Source organism: Macrosteles quadrilineatus, unplaced genomic scaffold (assembly GCF_028750875.1).
Source record: "Macrosteles quadrilineatus isolate MER2022 unplaced genomic scaffold, UCM_ALF_1.0 Scaffold_9__3_contigs__length_116548681, whole genome shotgun sequence".
Lineage (NCBI taxonomy): Eukaryota > Metazoa > Arthropoda > Insecta > Hemiptera > Cicadellidae > Macrosteles > Macrosteles quadrilineatus.
In genome coordinates this window covers 104866201-104888116 of record NW_026542602.1, presented here as the reverse complement: position 1 = coordinate 104888116, position 21916 = coordinate 104866201, and the positions used below count along the sequence as shown (strand labels likewise).

The window sequence follows — 21916 nt, the reverse complement described above, 5'->3', positions numbered from 1 at the left end:
TTATGAGCCCTTCTTTAGTTGTAGGTCTGCCTCAACAAGTAACAAAGATAGTTCTTTAGTTGAGGCAATCTATCTCCATGCATTGGAGATATCTTCCTTGCTCCATTCATAAGGTATGATTTTAGTTTTCTCCCAGGTAAGTTGCATGTGATTTTTTATGACATTGGCTGTGAATTTAAGAATATACAATCAATGAATTATTCTAAGGTCATCTAGAATGACCTAGCTGTATTAATGTATTACCTTCTTCAACGTAACCAGCTATGCTGAATTGTTGTCATTTAAAAAAATTGATACTTTTTGTATCTTTAATATTTACATCTTGTAATTATTGTATCCTTATAAATGTCTATTGAGGTGCTTCAAAGCTAAGCTAAATAGAAACCTTCTCTCAAACAAACATATTTTTAGGTTTTCAAGTCCTGATGCCTATGCTTTGACTAAAGATCGAGAAAGAGAATTTATAGATACAAATGCAATTATGGTAAGTTACGGTTTTAATGCTTATATGTTTCGCCTAGCCTTCATAATTATTAATGAAGCTATTGAAACTGTAATTAATTATAATCTATATGTATACTGCATGGTACTTATAGTTAAAAACTAATTTAAAATTAGCTTCACTATTTGCAACATTGTATGAAAGCTCGACGCTTGTCAAAACTATTGAGTGTAGAATTAGAACAATTGGGATTTTTAAAATATCCCAAAAATCTTAGGGGAATCGGTATGAAAAAAAGTTTACATAGTTGTTAAGATTAAGTTACAGTTATGTATATCTAGGTATCTGGTTTCCCAATGTTTTTATGGTTGTTTATATTCCTTCAGAAAATACCATGGGAAGAACAACTGGAAATCATTAAAAACCTATACGCCCAACGAATGAAGACTACGTACTATGTTAGTTTTTGTGAGAAGAAAGGTAAGCTGCTTAATAATGCTAATTTGTACTCATAAGTTTTGAGCGCTCCCTAAAAGTTATTTTTCATGACGATTCTGATTTACATGAGTTGATAGTTTAACCTTGGGGCATTGCTGGTCCAGTGGTGGACTTCTGACCTGGAGAATTGGAATAAAATAGTGCCAATCATACTTATGGCTTATCAGTGTAGGTAGACCAAAATGTAATTTCGTGTGTTTTAGCGAATTTCCCATATAGGAAATAAGCTATTACCCTAGTACTCATGGTAAGACCTGGACCCGAGACCGATTTAAATTTTCATTTTGAGGTCCCTAGAGGCCAAAAACACTATCCGTTCAAATTTATATATATATATTTAAATATATATATATGTGTGTGTGTATGTCCGATAGCGCAATAACTCGAGCAAAAAGGATCCGATTTTGATTAAATTTGGTACAAACATGCAAACCTACGTTTATTCTAACCAGTTCACGATCCAGCCTAATCGGACCATGGGAACGTGGGTTTATGGGGGGTTTTATTGGGTAAAAATGGGTTTTTCCCATTTTTGACCCTAAAAACAAAAATTTTGCAATTTCTTTTTGAACCCTTTTGTAGAGCTTAAAAAAGAAATAATTTAGTATATTGAAGCGCTGTTGTATGCCTAACGGTCACGGAGAAAATTAAAAAATAGTGTAATTTAAAATTCCCATGTTATTCTTAATGAGAAAATGAAAATTTTTGTAGTTTACTTGTTTATGGATATATATTGATAAAATTTGGCAAATTTATTTATTTCATCCTTTACTATTGACGTATGGTAAAAAACACTTTTAACCCCGTTAGCAGCAAACCTAATTACTCGTTAAATCTAATTCTATTTAAATAGGGAATAAATATGTCTTATTTATGGAAATCTAATATATAAAATTCTCGTGTCACAATGTTTGTCTGCAAACTCCTCCGGAACGACTTCACCGATCGTTATGAAATTTGGTGTGTAAATTCTGTAGGTATGCGAATCGGACGTAAACTATTTCCCGTTTCGAAAATCTTAAAAGGGCTCCGCCCCAGTGGCTCTGGAGTTTCCCATGTTAACCTTATGAGAAATGGAATTAATGAATCTTAACAGCTGTTTCAATTAAACAAGTTGGTTCTGTTCTATGATGTTCAATAGCATTAAAGTTACAAGGATTACCAACAGGGTGCAGCACTATTATTTCTTTTACATTTATGACAACAGCTAATTTGCAACCAAAAGGTGAGTGAGCGTAGCGAACGAACTTCAACCTGGAGGCGAGTTAGCGTAGCGAACGAGCTAACCTGAAGGCAAGTGAGCGCAGCGAACAAGCTCCAACCTAAAGGTGAGTGAGCGTAGCGAACGAGCTCCAACCCAAAGGTGAGTGAGCGTAGCGAACGAACTTCAACCTGGAGGCGAGTTAGCGTAGCGAACGAGCTAACCTGAAGGCAAGTGAGCGCAGCGAACGAGCTCCAACCTAAAGGTGAGTGAGCGTAGCGAACGAGCTCCAACCCAAAGGTGAGTGAGCGTAGCGAACGAACTTCAACCTGGAGGCGAGTTAGCGTAGCGAACGAGCTAACCTGAAGGCAAGTGAGCGCAGCGAACGAGCTCCAACCTAAAGGTGAGTGAGCGTAGCGAACGAGCTCCAACCCAAAGGTGAGTGAGCGTAGCGAACGAACTTCAACCAGGACGTGATTGAGCGATGCGAACGAGATCATCTTGAAAATTAAACGTAACGGTACTTTCTTTCCATCGGTCTGTCTTAGGGGAAACCTATAACTTAGGCGATACGAAGTTCGCCGGGTCAGCTAGTATTTTAGTAAAAATGTAATCAGACAAGTTGAAATTCGCTTAGTCTGCAGGTTTGCTGTGGCGGGGGGTTTTTTTTAATGCAAAAACTTATTATATGTGATGGGGAAAGCGAAAAGGGACCTCTTGTCGGAGATGCAAAATTTTCAGTACGGCCAATATAGCCGTAGTAGTAGTAATTAAGGTAGAAAATATTGTATTTTGGGTTTTTTTTCGATTGTTATACCTCATTTAACATAGAACATGACAGGACATAGAACATAGAATATGGAAGGAGTATTTGAATAACATATTTATTATATCTTGTAAATGGTAGAACCGAAATAGTTACATCATATACTTTTTTTGTAGGAAATTTAATCACCTTTAATTTCCAAATTTTATATAGTATACAAAAAGTGGTACTTTCCTATTAAAGGGAACATTCATTATTAACGATGATTTTTTCTCGATATATCTATAATATTAAAACGAAACAGGGTTTTTTTATTTCACGATTCTGAATCAACCACTTGACGGATTTTCATGATTTTTGTGTTGAAAGAAAGATAATTTTGAGAACTAAGGAATGTCGAAGCCATAATTTTAGTTTAGGGTTTCAGTTTTTTAGAAATTAAGTTTTAATTTTTAAAAAGTCTAGCAGCCGACGCTAGCAATTTGAAGGATTTTCAATGCTGGTTTAACTAACAGCTGGTTTATAACTGTCATTGAAATGTTTATGTTACGAGTTGTTTGTTTACAAAAATATTGTTCGTTGGTGTTTTTCTACATACCTACTAACTGTTTCACTTTAAAATGTAGGTAGTTTTCCCCTACCGTGAAGGATATGCGTTATCAGGAAATGTGTTATCTTGAACTAAACATCTCAAACACTTGCGTTTAGTCAAGTTTTGTCATAAATGCAATCTGTGTAAGTATTTAGTTTATGCATTGCAAATTTCAACTCATATTTGGGAAATATTTTTTCGGCAGTTTATCGCTTAATTGTTTAAGATATAAGTGGTTTACGTGTTGATACCTCTTTTTCTGTATGTTTGAATGTGAGTATGTCGGCATACTAAAATTTTGGTTAGTAATGAAAGCGTCAATCGGTGTAGTAGGTCTCTATAAAACTGTCAAATAAACTGCAGGGTGCAGCAGAAACCAAAGTTGACTCATACCATACCAACTATCCCCGTAGTGCTGATGATTCAGAAACTTGGGCACTGACCAAAGAACCGAAAAACCTTAATGCTGAGTTAGATAATAAAGTGCAGAAAAAATATACAGTTCAAGATAACTAGGAGGTCGAAATAAAAAAGATCAGAGAGCTAAGAGAAATGTGTTAACACCCAAATATAGGGATGCTTTCCAAAAGTAGGTAAAGCTTGGATGGACAGGCTGTGCATAAACTTTTAAAAAGTATATTCCAAGGAGTACCACACGATAGACAGGAAATATCAAGTTATGAAATGCATCCTCAGACTGGGATCTAAATTTTGAAGAGGCAGGTGAATGAAGAGAATCCTCATAAAAGTTTCAGTGGTCACGGAGGTAAGATAAGGTACGGTGAGTACATAAGTAGTACAGTATGCAATTGGAGGTGGCATGTAACTACTCTACTCAAAACCAGTGTGAATCGGTCGCCAATCTCACTTCAAGATTTTTCAAATCGACACAAATGCTGTTTTATGGTAAAATTATCGGATTTAAAATGCATATCGCCATATTTTAGGTCTATATTCGAATGGAATAAATAGGTGGTCACGATACATTTGTTTATAAGGTGATCTTCCCCATTAAAACTGCCTGAATTTGTGTCTATGCGTGTAAACTAGATGTTCTGAATTATTCCGTTTTAGTTGACAACTCGATTCCCGTACGTAGGACGGGCCACCAGCTCGTCAATATTAACAAATATTGAAACATATCAGCTGATAACTACGATAAATATTGTTCAGTATCAACAAACATTAATGAAATGAAACTGTTCTAAAAAAATAACCTAACATAACTAACCAAACTGCTGTAACATTAAAAAATTCCGTGTTTTAAATTCAACCCAAACGGAATTTTTAAATGGTACAGCAAGTTTTTTTGTCGCGAACCAGCATGATCGGACCATGGGAACAGGGGTTTATGGGGGCTTTTATGGGGTAAAAATGGGTTTTTCCTATTTTTGACCCAAAAAACATAAAATTTTGAAATTTCTTTCCAAACTATTTTGTAGAGCTTAAAAAAACAAATAATTTGGTATATTGTAGCGTTATAATGCGCCTAATGGTTACGGATAAAATTCCAAAAAATTGTTAATTGAAAATTCCCATGTTATTCTTATGGAGAATAAGTAAACCGTTGTAGTGTGCTTGTTTATTAACATATTTTGCCCAAATTTGGAAAATGTTTTTATTTCTTACCAACTATTAACATTTTACATAAAAAAAACACTTTTACCCTCCCTGTTGCAGCAAACCTAAGTATGTGTTAAACTGATTCTATTTAAATAGGGAATAAATGTGATATTTTTAAGGATACATTTTAGTCTAAATCCAATCAGGCAAATGGAAATTCGCTTAGTCTGCAGGTTTGCTGCGGCGGGGGTATATAGTTTTTGCCTTTAACAAAAAAAAAAAAAAAAAAAAAAAAAAACACACAAAGCTTTATTTTATTACATATGCGCCTGAACTATATAGAGCAATGTTCTAATGCCGCCATTGAGTGGTTTGAAATCCACCTTTGACTTACATCCACCTATCTTTAAACACAAAACATAGAATAGGAATCTCACACCTACACGCAAGGAGAACTTTTCTTGTATTGGAGAACTCTCTTTGCTTAAAGACTTATGATAATAAATTAATTAGATTTAGCATGTTTGGATTGTGTTTCTCTTGCTTTCTTCTTTCATGTTGCTCACAAAAACTCTTAAGCCACCCCAGCAACAAATTTGTGCTTGATCAACTTCCAAACAGATAAAAGAATTACTTCATAACACAAAATATTCAATTGCGTTTAAATTTTTCAATACATTTAAAAGAATGATCCAAAAATAGCTGTATATGTTTGTAAAGGTTCTAGTCATTTAATTTTCCAGCAAAGAAGGAAATAAATTCCCAAAGTGAGGATGATGAGGATACCCTGCTTTCCACTGCTGATAAACTCTACTCTCCTAAATCTCAAAAAACTCTTCTCCCAATACCAACTTCTCGAAGAGGTAAGTTATTGTATGTTTTCTTTTATAAATTTTTTAGCTTTAAGGTAAATATTTTGTTTATAGTTTAATGGTTTAATTCTGAATAGTCGCCAGTTGGTATCTTTTTGATGGCTCGAAATTGGTTCCAGATGTCCTCGATTTTTGGGCTTTTAATAAATGGTACTGCCTTAAGAAACAGCTGATTTTAATAACAAATCTAACATCTCATCCATTCAAAACTCATCCTTCACTCACCTTTGCCAAATATCCACTTGTATGTCAGCATCATACAAACATAATCCTAATCTAATCTATATCATAAACCAAACCAAAGGTTTTAAAAACTGGATAATAAAGATAATAGGTTTTGAATCGATAGTTGGGGTCATAGACCACATAATGTTTTCCATAATAGCTATATAATTACTGTAGTTATGGAAATCGCAAATGATGTATTTAGCTAAGCCCTTGGAAATATATTTGTTTTTAATACTGTTATTGATAATACAAGGTGGTATATACTGTACATTGAAGATGAAGATGCTATAGATAGATGTTTAGAAATATCGATTGGACTCCCCAAAGTCATCGGATCAGATCTTTCACAAAATATGTGTAAAATCAGCTATACAGATCAGAGCCCGGTACACAATGTTTTTTAGATCCATAAACCAAACTTGACCATAACCCTCCAAAAATATCTTTAAAAATTCATTAAAAAATAATATAATGATTTCAAACTATTTTAATGATATTTGTGAGAAAAGTGTCAATCAAAAATTATAATCCTTGCAGTGTTGGGGTACAGCAGGCCTGCATACTACTACATGGGACGTAGTGAATATCAAGATGAGTTTGGCAAATTTGGATATGGACAGTTGATGCCTTCCAGAGGTCAGAGACTAAAACAACGACTTAACTTCTGTGACATGTTTACAACCAAACACTAACTTACTTCTAAACAATTAAAGCATCATGGGATTTACAAATTAGTTTCAATATGAAAGTTTACAAAAAGTTTTTTTTTTAAGTTAGATGATCTATTCTATCTAAAAAACATAAATTGTAAGATTGAAAGTCCATTTTTAATGTGAAGTTATGTTTTTTTTTTTTTAAGGTGGGGTTGACTCCATGGTTAGGCTGATGGGGGGGGGGGATAGGTTAATGCAGATATTTTTTAAAACATTCTATAACAATATAATTATCAGATATCAGAAATTGGTTTTTTATAATTGCCAAATACATGTAATAGCATGTAAAAATAATTTTGAAAATATTCAGTTCAACTGAAGATTGTTTAAGAATTTAAATTTTGAGGGTTGTCTATTAATTAACGTTTAAATCTGACCCCAGCACCATGCATTTTACTATCTCCACAACTAGCCTATGCAGTTGTCTCTCGGTGGCTATGTTGAATATGAAATTGGTGAACAAGTCGATATCAGTGGAGGGGAATATTGGCTCCTCGCCAAGTTTCTGTGATTCAATTTCCATTTGAAGGCGATCAGTCCCAACTAGCTTGCTTTGTTGTGATAATGGAAGCTTTTTTGGAACCTTGATTTAAGAATCACTGATCTTATTAAAATTACGTGCCATGGGATGCAGTAGAAGATTTTCCAATCATCAACTGGACAGGAAGGTTTTTCATATCTTTCATAGCTTGAAGCAACTAAATCACTATTTGATCATCTATTTCTCTAAAATCATTATCATGCTTTTATATCTTTCTAAGTCATTATTTATCAATCCAATGCTCCAAATGTTTCTAAAAGTTTCAACAAAGCAGGTAATCTTGCTTTGTAATATTTGCTACGGAAATTCTTTGAGAAAGGAGAATCTTCATCATTGACAGGTTTATCAAACTCGTTTTCACCCATTTCATTAAAGTCAGCTAAGTTATCCGGGTCAGCCATGGCTACTGACAAAATCGAGCTGCAAACAAAGAAACCGTACGGGGAATAACGTTTTATCTCCTTGTCAAACTCATCTTTTGAAATTCTTTCTGATACTTGTGCCTTCTCCAACGTCTGGTTGAGCGTTTCCCGATAAACCTCAAACAATTCCTCTTGTGAGTTTTCTTGAACTTCTTGTTTCACACTAGTCCACCAGAAGTAATGAATATCTTGTGCGAAGCTTCCAGTACGAATAATCTGGAAATCTATGAGTTTTGAATCTACGACTTTGCCTGACTCGTACTTAAATAGGAAGTTGGTGGTCCAACAATCTCCGTGACAGAGGACTCTCAGTTCACCTTGAGGTTTAAAAATTTGTTGCATCGTACTGTAGAAAGTGTCCAACTTACCCTGGATAATCTCAGCGTATCTGTCTAAGCCAATAGACTTTACTGTCTTCATCATCGTGGCAATGTTAAATTTTGTGAACTTTTCTTGCTCTTTTATGTCTTCTTCAGGTCCATCGTCGCTGAACCATGAGCTCTTTCCTATACTCTGTATCAGCTCGGGGTTCTTCTGGTAAAGTGCTATTGAGAGTCCGTGAAATGTCGCTAAACTTATAAAAAATTGCCTGCAGTGGGCAAAATCTAGTTGTTTCAGCCTGAAAAGAAAAAAGAGGAAATGAGATTAATTCAGTAGGTTGTTTATAAGTTTACAATTAATCACTTATGCTAACATAAAAAAAATAATTGGTGTAAATGAAGAGAGGCTTCAACCCTCAAAAAACCTGATTGTGGTATACTATTAATACAAATAAAAGAACTAACCGTATAGTGTTTTATTGAAACATTTGAGGGAATTGCCATTCAGAAAATAGTTGTATAATAGCTAGGGGTTCCAGTGGGTTGTCAAAAATGTGAGTTTGATTTCATTTCAGCAAGATTTTATCCTTAAGATTGTTAAACACATTTCTCAAATATCATACATTATTTATGCATTTACATTTAGAAAAATAATAATTCAAACTCTGTTTTGTTACTTTCTGAAGTTAAACTTTTGTTAGAAAACAATATAATAATAACCCACCAGCAAAATGGCAAGAGGGTTTAGAATCAAACTTTAAAGACTTTTCTCAAGATCAATCATACGACTTTTAGATAACAAGGCAAGTATTTTATGACTCCATTAGATAGCAAGTAACTACAACCCCCCATCGGATCCACAACCTTAAAAGAACCTATGTGACAACAAACTGTCAACCCTCATCAACTTCTATCTCTTGAGATTCTTATAGATGATGATGATAATGATTTTTATAGATTAGCTATGTTTACATTACGATAGTTTTTATTCTTCCATACAGCTGTTTGAATATACATACACTGAAGAGATCACTAAAAATGTAAGCAAGAAGTAAGATTGAGTTTTGTCTCTATAATCGATGGTGGGAGTAACTTTTATTTAAAGAACCACATTATACTCCTCTGTGTTCTCAACCCGTTGTGAAGCACAGGCAGTGCAACTAGTTTCAGTAATGCTTGCATCTGCATGCAAAATTTCAACCATATAATAAAAATTTGTTAACACAAACGGTTTTAAAATATAAAAATCATTCAGCCAATGGTTCTTACCTGTCAGCCATTTTATAGCCGAGTACCGTCAGGTCTTCAAGCACCAAGGAGTTGTGAAGGTTACATGGGTAGGAGCGAGCCGTCACTACGATGGACCAACTAATCTCATACATTCTGGGGAGTACGTCTCGGTACATCCTCAGCTCTTTGCCATAGCCATCAGATTTCTCCAGCCATTCTTTCACCTGGCCTGACTCCAGAGGGGTTTTGACAATGAGAGAAATAGATCTGTTAAAAAAAAACAAATAATTTATTTTACAATTTTAATTGATTTTTCTTGACCCTCGCTAACTTAAATATTGATCTCCCAAAATAAAAATCTTCGATATCTCAAATAAATTTTAATTACCTTAGGAAACCTGATTAAATTTAAAAAAATAACCATTCATAACTTGAAACAGTTTTACAGTTTTAGTACTTTACCTCTATAGAATTCAAAAGAATACCAAATCAATCCTGAATAAATGTAATTCTTTGAGATCCTGAATAGTTTTCAATATCTTGTAGGTTTGAATATCTTGATTAGCTAAAAATAAATGTAAATACATAAAATTGAGTTAACACTGTTTTAAAAATTGGATTCAATTTGCGTTTTAGCCCGGTTCACACAAATGAGGCCAGTAGGACTGGCCTGGCCAGTGAGGCCAGGTTACCTGCCTCAGTGTATTTCAAGTGACTGTAGCTGAGCAAGGAAATCAGCACTTTACTGGCCTTGTGTAAACACGGCTTTGCTTTCAAAAATCAAGTGTGCATAGTTTGGTTTTATAGAATATTTTGGGGAATTAAAGTAAACTTCATCTCTGTTAGTCGGATTCAAAATTAGTGTAATTGGATAGGCTAGTTGTTATTGTACAGTAATGACCTCTGTAACTCAAACTCTGCTTAACGCTAACAACCTGTAACTCGAAGAAAAATCATAGTACAAAATGAATTTGTATCTAGCAAGAGATCAGGAATTTTTATCCTGATTTTACAAACAAAAGTATACAATAGATGAACATTATGGAATATCCAGCTGTGTAGTATCCATGTGTGTAGGTACTGTAGTTGTATGCTATAGGGAGAGAAAGCTTATGGTGCATTCTTACAGCATAATTTGGTTATACAAATAAAATGTAGAGTGATGCAAACTAACATAAGCGTAACACACATACTTTTGTTAGGAACTTGTTTACACATAGGCCAGCTCAATATTAAAAAATGTGTAATAGTGATTACTAAATGTGGATATTACTGTATAAATAAATCTTAAAAATGCCCAAACATCCTATTTTGGTTTTTCCATACCTTTGGTCATTCTCTATCTCGTAGTCAACAGACAGACGATACAACAGGCTGAGGTAGTTGCTGCCAGGAGGAACTGCAGGGTTACATTTCCACTTGGACACAGAGATGTGGTCTTCACCGATGTTTTCAACTGATCTCAATACTTGCTTGATAAACCCTTCATCCAACCAACCGGGTTGCAAGTCCTCCATTATCTGAAGAATCAAACTCTGTTTACAGACTTTTCTCTTTCAAGTCTTATGTTGGATTTCATAAATATTGGAATCTATATAATTAATACATTACATGAAACTTTATCGGTTGAACTCCTCCGCCATTTCTTAACCGATTTTATCCATTGGCATCTCATTGGAAAGAGCGTGTCGCGTAGGTTTGCAAACTGACCTTACATTTCTGAAAAAGTCCCTTGGGCTCTGCCCCAGTGGCTGTTAAAGTTCCCATGTTATCCTCATGAAGAACATAATTGTTTATATTTTGATCAGCTGTATAATTTAATTGCTGTTATTTATTAAAACGTTTTTATTAGGTCGCTTTCTTGTCCGCTACAAATTTTGCAACCGATTTTATACTAACTTCCCGATGAGCTAGGGACTTGAAACTTGAAACATATCTCACAAATGGAAGACAATGCAATATTATACAATTTAATTTTCATATTTCCCTTGGGCTACGCCCCATGGGCTTGTTTTTATTAAATCGATTTCTTGCAAATTTTGATACTTCCCGATGAGCTAGAGACTTGAAATTAGAAACATAGCTCACAAATGGATGACATTGCAATATTATATCATTTAATTTTCATATTTCCTTTCGGGCTACGCCCCATGGGCTTGTTTTTATTAGCTCGCTTTCCTACAAATTTTGTTATCAATCTTAAACGATGTTCCCGATAAGCTAGAGACTTTAAATTTGAAACATAGCTCACAAATGCATGACAATGCAATATTATATCATTTAATTTTCATATTTCCCTTGGGTTACGCCCCATGGGCTTCCAAATTTTTCATGTTTACATTTTGAAAGGATGTAAATATATCAACTAATTTAAGTCAGCTGTAAATACTTAAATTTGACAGTTCGAAGAGCAGAGGTTAAGAGGTACAGGTTATGCTCCCAAGAGATTCTTTATACAAACAAACATTTCAAAATAAAGATAAACAATCTGATTGCAGGTATCAAGGTGTTTGTAAATAATGTCAATTTTTGTTTATTTAGTATTCTATAAAGTAAACAATAAATAAGTCGTGTCAGATCATTAGATGGCATAAGAATAGAGGAACTTGACTGCTCAAAACTCACTGGAAAGACACCATGCAATGAAGATGCAATGAAGGAGATGGAGAGAATGCGAAAACTAGATCATCCAGCATCATAACTGAGCATATTTAAAACTAATAACCAATAAGTACGGTATAGCTTTAATTTCAAGTAACAATTTTATCAAATACTAGCTGACCCGGCGAACTTCGTATCGCCTAAGTTATAGCATAGAATAAATAAACACCATATTACTTATAGTAATATTATTTATATTACTTCATCTATGGTTATAGGTTTCCCCTAAGACACCGATGGAAAGAAAGTACCGTTACGTTTAATTTTCAAGATGATCTCGTTCGCATCGCTCAATCACGTCCTGGTTGAAGTTCGTTCGCTACGCTCACTCACCTTTGGGTTGGAGCTAGTTCGCTACGCTCACTCACCTTTAGGTTGGAGCTCGTTCGCTGCGCTCACTTGCCTTCAGGTTAGCTTGTTCGCTACGCTAACTCGCCTCCAGGTTGAAGTTCGTTCGCTACGCTCACTCACCTTTTGGTTGCAAATTAGCTGTTGTCATAAATGTAAAAGAAATAATAGTGCTGCACCCTGTTGGTAATCCTTGTAACTTTAATGTTATTGAACATCATAGAACAGAACCAACTTGTTTAATTGAAACAGCTGTTAAGATTCATTAATTTCATTTCTCATAAGGTTAACATGGGAAACTCCAGAGCCACTGGGGCGGAGCCCTTTTAAGAATTTCGAAACGGGAAATAGTTTACGTCCGATTCGCATACCTACAGAATTTACACACCAAATTTCATAACGATCGGTGAAGTCGTTCCGGAGGAGTTTGCAGACAAACACTGTGACACGAGAATTTTATATATTAGATATTTATGAATAACATTTCTTTGTACTATATTTCAGAAACATTGCGATTAAATAGATTGATATATTTATAGTTAGTAGGTAGGCCATACATGCAATCTAATACATAATTATATGCAAAGAAACTCAAATAAACCTTAGATTTCCCACATGCCTCTGTCTTAATCTGATATAGATACTTGAAATAGATTTAACATGCACACACATTAAAACTAAAAGTATAAAATAATTTATAAATAAAAAACTTTTTAAACAAAACGTTTTTAAACGCTCTAAAAAGTAGAAAATAATTTACAAATAATTTATAACTATGTTGAGAGAATATAAATACTTGTACGATTTAAAACGAAAAACGTTGGGTGCATGCAATTACTGTAATTGATAATAATACATTAGTTCAGTAGGTGAAGGTAAACTATCTATTGCATGCACCCCACGTTTTTCGTTTTAAATCGTACAAGTATTTATACTCTCTCAACATAGTTATAAATTATTTGTAAATTATTTTCTACTTTTTAGAGCGTTTAAAAACGTTTTGTTTAAAAAGTTTTTTATTTATAAATTTTTTTTCAATTCAAAGTCTTTTAAACTCATTGGAAATTATGATGACTTTTATTTGTTTTTAAATAACTACTTAACTTCTTTGCAATATTAATTGGGTCGCCGGAAGACTGCCCCCCGGAAAACTACCACCCCAAGCAGGTTCCTACGTCATATTGACGTCAGAGACCGGGGGGGCAGTTTTCCAGTCACGGACACTCAAATTTAGTTGTCAAACAGTTCTATTCTAGCCTAACCTAACCAACCAAACTTGCCGTAACATTTTGAAAATCTGTTTTATATTCACCACATGCTTTTTCTATTATCCAACGGAATTACTTGAATTAAAATTACATACCATGATTTGTCTAGGGGGGGTAGTATTCCAGTCGCGGACACGGCTTCCATATTGGTTAGTTAGCAGATTTTGTGACGTCACGTTTCACCTGGGGGGGTAGTTTTCCGGGGGATAGAATTCCGCATCCCCTATTAATTATATATAGATTGCTCGATTTCAAGCAACGTTTTTACTAGTAATTTATTAGAAAGCCAATGATCAAGGACAGCTGGGTCTTAATTTAGAAATTTTAAGGACTAAACCATTAAAAAATTTTTAACTTCACATAAACAACCATTGTCAGTAATTCCTGCCAGGTTACCCTGAATAATATTTAGATTGTTGTACATCCTTGAACTTTAAATATCTAGTTCTTAAATACTTTGCTTCTTTATTTAATTAGCTAATTTACTACAACCCCCTCCCCCAAGAAATATAGTAAAAATATTTTCAATGTTTTTTTGAATAGGATGTGCAAAAATCCTGTTGTCCAGACATTATTTGTCACAATGTCTAATATGAACGCCATTGCAAAAAATTCACTTTCATTTAATATGGGGAAAACAAGTGTTTAGCTATCATTATAATACCAATTTCAATGGTTCCAGTGGTATCAAAAATAGTTGAATCCTGTGCTAAAGCCCAGATCTTTGATTTTCTTAACTTAAATAATATTTTAAACAATAACCAATTTGGTTTCAGACCGGGTCGTTCAACTACTTTGGCTATAGAATCGGTGGTGTCTGATATTTTGGATGGTTTTGAATCTGGTGGTTATCTTAGTGTGGCACTTGTAGACCTCAGTAAGGCCTTCGATTCGGTCTTACATACAATTCTTTTGCAGAAATTAGAATTTTATGGAATAATGGAGCACGAACTAATTTTTTTTAAATCATGCCTCTGTGGAAGACTACAATTTGTTAATTTGGGAAAAGATAGGTCAGATTTTAAGGAGGTCCTTGCTGGGGTTCCTCAAGGGTCGGTACTGGGTCCGGTTTTGTTTATTCTCTATATTAATGATTTGCCAAACTCCATACCTTGCAAAACAATTTTATATGCTGACGACACAACCTTCATCTCATCAGCTGACAACTTTTACTCTGCAAACCAAAGCATAGAAAACGCCATTGAATTGGGTAAGCTATGGTTTGAAAGTAATTTTCTGGAAATAAATCATGATAAAACAGAAAAAATTTGTTTTACTTTGCGTAATCTTGAAGCAGACAATGCAGTTTCTGTCAAATTACTCGGAATATCCATAGACTCTAAACTCACTTGGGAAATACAAACCAATAATATCATTTCAAAATTGTCAAGAGTATGTTGTTTGATAAGAAAACTTAAAAATTGTGTTTCTAAACCAACACTTCTAATTGTTTATCACAGTTTATTTCACTCACACTTGCTGTATGGCAATATACTGTGGGGTGGGGAGCGAGCTGGCGTAGTGGCTAGAGCGCGGGACTTCGGCCCGTGAGGTCCCGGGTTCGATCCCCGCCAAGTCACCAATGGATTTTATCTAAGTGATAGTGCCGCAACCCCTAGGTCTAGCCTGAAGTAATGTGAAAAACAATCCCAGGCTCGTGCCTAGCGTCCTAGGACAAAAAAAAAAAAAAAAAAAAAATATACTGTGGGGTAATAGCTCAGGAGCTCACCGGGTCTTTACATGGCAAAAGAAGGCTCTCAGAATTATGTTTGAAATTCCGGATAGGGTTAGTTGCAAAGCATTTTTTGCTGAAAATAAAATCATGACACTCTCTAATATTTTCATTTTTTACAATTTAGTTTCCGTTAAAGAGAATCTGAATAAATTTGTTCCTTGCAACTCAATCCATGGGTATATCACCAGACAATCAAAAGATTTATATATTCCTCAAGCCAGGCTATCAAAATTTATCAAAAGTTATAAATACTTGCAAATAAAACTATTTAATAAACTTCCAATATATTTTAGAAATCAGGAAAATATTCATTTGTATAGGTCAAAATTTATCAGATTGGCTTACAAGTCGTGCTTTTTATTCGGTTGAGGAGTTTTTGCAGAATGTAGATTTTTCAACGCTTATGTGAGGCCAAGCAGTCTTGATGATTCTTTGTTCGTGTTATGGTCTTTTCCCTGTTAATTTCAAAGTTTTTATTATTACTGATGCTTTATCCTTTTAAGTTTCTTTTAACTTTATTTTAACATTTTCTGTAGAATATTTAATATTTTATATAACATATGTAACAAAACATGTTGACCTTGTCTATTGTAATGTTTATATTACCAAACGACAATAAAGATATATTATTATTATTATTATTATTATTATTATCTATTCAAAAACTAAAAGAGAAAAGCTGCGTCCACACTTGGCGAACGTTCGCGATGATCATGAACGTTTGTACGCCTAACTAGCAAAAAACATTCGCTGAACGTTCACTTAACGTTTACTGAACATTATTTAAGCTGTTCGACGGACAAAATATGGTGTTCGCTCTAAGCTCAGTTTTTAGGGTTTTCTTTTTTACTGTTGTTTCTGTTGCATATTACATTATCAGCTATCAACGGCGTCGTCGGTTGTGACAGACAGTTTATGAAGACGACACACGCTACCCCCACCCTCGCTCTCTGAACGTTGGTCAATGTGTCCACACGTAACGAACATCGAACGTTCTCTGGCGAACAGCGACATGTTAGCGAACACTGTTCAGCTAACATTGTTCGTCAAGTGTGGACGCATCTATACAGATAAAGTTTAAATTTCAAAGTTTGCTTATTATTGTAATACTGTACTAAAAAGCTATATTTAAGTATGTATTGTTTTTTTTTTTAATTGGTTGTCTAATTGTTACAGTCTTTTCAATAGTTAGTTTTACATAGTATTGTCATAGCCTCCTCTAATATAAGGCGGCGAGACAAAAGTAGTAACACAGCTGTTGCACTAATTTATAATGGACAGTATAGGAATGTTTTATGTTTACATTTTGTTATTTCTGTTACCAGGCAGTAGGCATTAGGTTGCAATGTTTGTTAGAAATTTAAAATTGTATGTGATATTATTTTATTGTGATATTATGTGATATTGTACACACAATCATAATAGACAAAATGATTGAATGACTAACTATAGTTCAGCTGCTTAGAAAGCGACCTCTAGCATTGGTTAGCATTAGCGCTCAGGTCGGTTTCTAAGTGACTGAACTATAAACAGCTGCTTCTTCCATTAGTAAAATTTAAAACCTGGTCATTTTGAGAGGCTACCTTTAAGTTTACCTATAGTTTACCAAATTGGTAAATAAGTGTCTCCCCCCTCCCTCTTCACTTTACGTCACTTTACAGCGTTTGCGCCCTAGTAGTAAAATATACTATTTTTTTTTATTTTTGTTTTTGTAACAACTTAGGCTAAGCTTAAACGTAATTTGTAATTTTAATCAGAGTAGAGATATCGTTATATTCAAGAAAGATTCAGGATATTCAAAATAGTAAAAAAATGTCCCCATAAACAGCTTACAAGATTCACTCTAAACTGTAGCATTTTAAAGAGTTCTTCTCAGACCCTACAACAGGGTCCTTCCCGTCCTAAAGCTTATTTTTGAGTGCCACAAAAGATAATAATTTTAAATGAAACTGTTTAGAAGGAATGTTACTACCTGTAGTAAAAAATAAACTCATTAGAACTTTATATAAATAAGGACTAAAATGTAATCTGAAACACCATTCCACTCCAAGCTTTCAGTGTGTTCTTGCCCATAGACACACAAACACTTGTACAGTATCACAACACTTACACTAGCCATGCTTATCACTGTAAGCAGGTCAGTGATATCTCAGATATTAGATATCTCAGGTACAGTCATTGACTTGGCGGTAGACTTATAAGTACCGCACCTTAGACTGAAACTGTTTTTGATGGGTTCTATGTTGTTAACATTTGATTAGGCTGATTTTGACTAAATGTTTCTCTCTTTTTAGGGTTCATTTTACAATTCGGTGCTTTACTCAATACAATATCAGAGGATGAGCAGAGATTTGCTATTAGTTTTATATTATTTAGTATAAATAGTTGACCTAAATGAATCTTTTATTGCAGAAACCATAACCAACTTTTTTCGATTTTTAATTTTAGTACATAAATGTACCTAAATATTTAAAAACAAAATTTGTTCGTTTGACAAAAAACAAAAATTTGCAATTCGAACAGTGTGCAAATTGAAATACAATGTTTTGTGAAGATATCACACAACTGCGAAATAATGTTGGTTATGGGGTTTCTGCAATAAACGATTCAAAGAAAAAAAAGACTAAGCACACTAAAAAAAGACTAAAAGACTAAAGCACAATCCACTTACCAAACAGAATATACCGTTCTTTTAAAATTGTCTTTAGCTGATATTATTTCTGATTATCCTTTATTAGAATGATGATTTTACTAGTAGTAAGTAAGATCTATAAAATTATATGCAAACTTACATAAGAATAAATATCATAAAACGGTACTTACCCCTTAGCCAGTCACAAGACCCATAACTTATCAAGTCATGACCAATAAACCATTCTGTATTGATATTTCAAAGTGTTACTTACCACATTGCTTATCAATCAAAGGCAGCTCTCAAAAGTTTACAAAATTAATTCTAAAATGAACTCTAACTTGACAATTGCAGCCAAGTTAGTCAGCAAATAACAGATGGAAATGTAGGTTATGAACTTGGAGTTATTATCATAACCCACTGATAAGAAAAGTGAGCCTGTTTTATAACCGTTTTGAAATGACATTGCATCTTTGAGATGTTAGCAGCATGGTTTAAAAGATTACTCACATGGGATGACTTCACTGCAAACAGTACCAGTAAAGCTGCGTTTACACCAAAGTTGACAACCAAAAGTTTACAACTGAATGTTGCTCCTCACTAATTTAGAGCAACTAGTGGAAAACTTGTTGCCAAAAGAATAGGCGCGAAATGATCAGTTGAGTTAAACAGTAGTGTCCGGATGTCATCGGACGAAGAAGACGCAATCATTCCTAAACAGAAAATAATGTGCACTTTAGACATTATTGAATCAGCAATCTGACACATACTATCTCTGATTAGCTTGTCAACAACCATTATCATGGATAAGCGATTAGAGTAATAATGATATTTAATAGGTAGGTATTTAGTAAACTATGCAACTATGATATTTATTAGGTAAAATTACAAAAGTCACATTAACTTTTGAATTGTAACTTGTACAGCAATGGTGTGTTGCACTATATTGCTTAGAACTATAAGGACTACAAAGGTAGTAATTCAATCAAAAACGGTAAACTGTTGTAGTTTGCTAGTATATATGATCATATTTTGATCAAATTTTGAAAATGCATTAATTCCATACTAAACTTTTAACATTAAAAAAAAACAAAAAAACACCTTTTTACCCTCCCTGTTGCAGCCAACCTAAGTACTCGTTAAACTAATGTTATTTAAAAAGAGAATAAATGTGATACTTTAAAGTGACATTTTAGTGTACAGTAAATCCAATCAGGCAAATGGAAATTTGCTTAGTCTGCAGGTTTGCTGTGGCGGGGGCATTTTGTTTTTTCATGTGGTTTTATATGAAGATAACAAAAGTTACAACAACTTTTGAATCGTAATTTTTACAGGAATGGGAGTTCTATTATTTTGTTCAGAATTTAAAGGGTGGTTACAACATACTAAATCTTAATCAAAATTTTTTCGCCCATTTAAAAAAAATTAATTTTTCCATCTTTTTATGAGTTTTTATGGAAAAATCACCATTAAAAATCAAAATTTCAAAAAAGTTCAAAACACCTGGAGATATTATGGATTAGTACCTACATACCAAATTTCATCAAAATCAGACCACGGGTGTGGTCTGTAGCTCTGTACACATCCAGAGTTATTAGGCCTAATTAAGATATTTATATATAAAATAGCTAACATTTACCCTTTAATATATAGATTACAATAAAACACAATATTTACAATATGTGTACAATATGGAAGGGGAATAGTTCTCCACTAGTTTTCCACAAGTTGCTTGCGCAAAGCGCGTAGCAACTAGTCTTCCACTTTTTGTTGTAAACTTTCTTTGATCTTACCGACTCTCCGCGGGAAAACCAAATTTTAGTGGAAAACTTGTCTCTCCACTAGTTGACGACAGAAAAAGTTGCTGCATTTTGTAGAAAAAGCAACAAGTTTCTGCAAATAGTGGAAAACCTGGTTGTCAACTTTGGTGTAAACGCGGCTTCAGTAATGCAATTGTAAATTTGAAAATAATTTTGCACCATATGAAGTAACAGATTTATAAGAAAGCTAGCGGTTATAAGAAACCTGGTGTAACGAGTTTATCTTTAGTTTTGGTTATAAAACATAATTTCCTCCATAAATGCTTAATCCTTAAGTTTTGTTTTTGTGAAATTCCAACCTATGGATATTTATTACAAAAGTATACTAACTTTGACTACAGATAGACCATTGTGAAACATTCCAAATCAATATTGCTTAACACATTGGCTACAAACTATACTCATCCCTCAGTTACAGAGTAGTGTGCCGGTCAGTAGGGAGTGTGTTAAACAAAGTGTGATTCAATTTACGGTATTGGTATCACTGTTAACTTTTGGATAATGAAGTACATCTCTCATCTATTTGGACAAGCTGTATAAGTAGTTGTCAAACAAGTCATAGAGTAAGCTTCGACAGTACTGTCAAAATAATATTTTCTCTCTTATTTTTTTAAATATTATTTTATGATAAAATACCCCCAGCAGCAAACCTGCAGACTAAGCGAATTTCCATTTGCCTGATTGGATTTACACTAAAATGTCTCCTTAAAAATATCACGTTTATTCCCTATTTAAATAACATTAGTTTAACGAGTACTAGGTTTGCTGCAAACAGGGAGGGTAAAAAGGTGTTTTTTTGTAAAATGTAATAGTTTAGTATGAAATTAATGCATTTTCCAAATTTGATCAAAATATGTTCATAAACCAGCAAACAACAATAGTTTACTTATTCTCTATAAGAATAACATGGGAATTTTAAATTTACAGATTTTTGGAATTTTCTCTGTAACCATTAGGCGCATATTAACGCTTCAATATACTAAATTATTTGTTTTTTTAAGCTCTACAAAATGGTTTGGAAAGAAATTGCTAAATTTTAAGTTTTTAGGGGAAAAAATGGGAAAACCCAATTTTTCCCCCTAAAACCCCCCATAAACCCCTGTTCCCATAGTCTGATCATGCTATGGTTCGCAAACTCGTTCGAATAAACGTAGGTTTACACATTTGTACCAAATTTCATCAAAATCGGATGATTTTTGCTCGAGTTATCGCGCTAACGGACACATATATAAATATATATATATATATGAATTTGAACCGATGGTGTTTTTGGTCTCTAGGGACCTCAAAACAAAAAAGTAAATCGGTCCCGGGTCCAGGTGTTACTATGAGTACTACGGTAATAGCTTATTCCCTATAGGGGAAATTCGCCAAAAGATGCTATGGTTTACCACAAGTTTATCATTCAATTTGGCTAGTTTAAAAGTTGATTTATAGCATACAACAAGAATCAGTAATTTATATCTGTCACCCTGTAAAACAATATGTCTACAACTCTTAAATGGAATGTCTATCAAACAAGCAAAAATACTGATTAAAATCACTTTTGAATAGCATGGGGCCAAATTAATAATTTTTCAGCTAAATCGGTATACATTTTTTGTGGATTCACATTTTTTTTAAATAAAATAAATAATTATTTAGTTCTATTCATGGTCATATGTGGTGTTCAAAATGAATTTTAAACTTTTATTTAATTGATAAATCTACAGTATTTTTTAAAACTAAATTTAAATAATCATGGAAGATGTCCTAACCTGTGTTGTGTTGTCTTATTGTAGTCCAATGATGTATGATGATTGTCTGAGTTGTTTAGCTAGTTGTGCAGTCTGTAGTTTTGGCAGACAGACCTTGAAGCCAAGGCTTGCCACTAATTTGGGCCATTGCAGGAACAAAGAAACGGACAATTTCTCTGAATGACTTTTAGCTTTTAGCATTTGATTCTCTCTTTTCCACTGAGTTTTATATCATAGATGAAACTGCTCAGTCTGTGGTTTTATTCTTCAGCAGTTTAATCCATTCAGGAGCAATAATTGCTATGAATGATCAATTTGTTAGTGCTGG

The 21916-nt window shown here is 33.8% G+C and overlaps 2 protein-coding genes across 7 annotated transcripts; one reads left to right on the top strand and one right to left on the bottom strand.

Annotated features, from left to right (window-relative positions):
- Positions 1-69: 69 nt before the first annotated feature.
- LOC129004206 (uncharacterized) lies at positions 70-7000 on the top strand. Its single transcript, XM_054432688.1, has 5 exons — positions 70-113; positions 412-484; positions 829-922; positions 5806-5925; positions 6700-7000. Exons 2-5 carry the CDS (start codon positions 482-484, stop codon positions 6852-6854), a joined length of 372 nt encoding a protein of 123 aa, XP_054288663.1. The 5' UTR covers positions 70-113; positions 412-481; the 3' UTR covers positions 6855-7000.
- Positions 6965-21724, bottom strand: LOC129004205 (uncharacterized). 6 transcript variants are annotated; one of them, XM_054432682.1, is made up of 5 exons: positions 21610-21724; positions 18543-18745; positions 10715-10908; positions 9428-9655; positions 6965-8457 (listed from the first exon to the last, which is right to left on the bottom strand). In XM_054432682.1, the coding sequence occupies exons 3-5, from the start codon at positions 10903-10905 to the stop codon at positions 7647-7649; spliced, it is 1230 nt and encodes a 409-aa protein (XP_054288657.1). In that variant the 5' UTR covers positions 10906-10908; positions 18543-18745; positions 21610-21724; the 3' UTR covers positions 6965-7646. The 6 variants fall into 6 exon arrangements, with proteins under 6 accessions (XP_054288657.1, XP_054288659.1, XP_054288658.1 ...); XM_054432684.1 differs by having other exon boundaries at positions 18570-18745; XM_054432683.1 differs by lacking the exons at positions 18543-18745; positions 21610-21724 and adding an exon at positions 18307-18441.
- Positions 21725-21916: the final 192 nt, after the last annotated feature.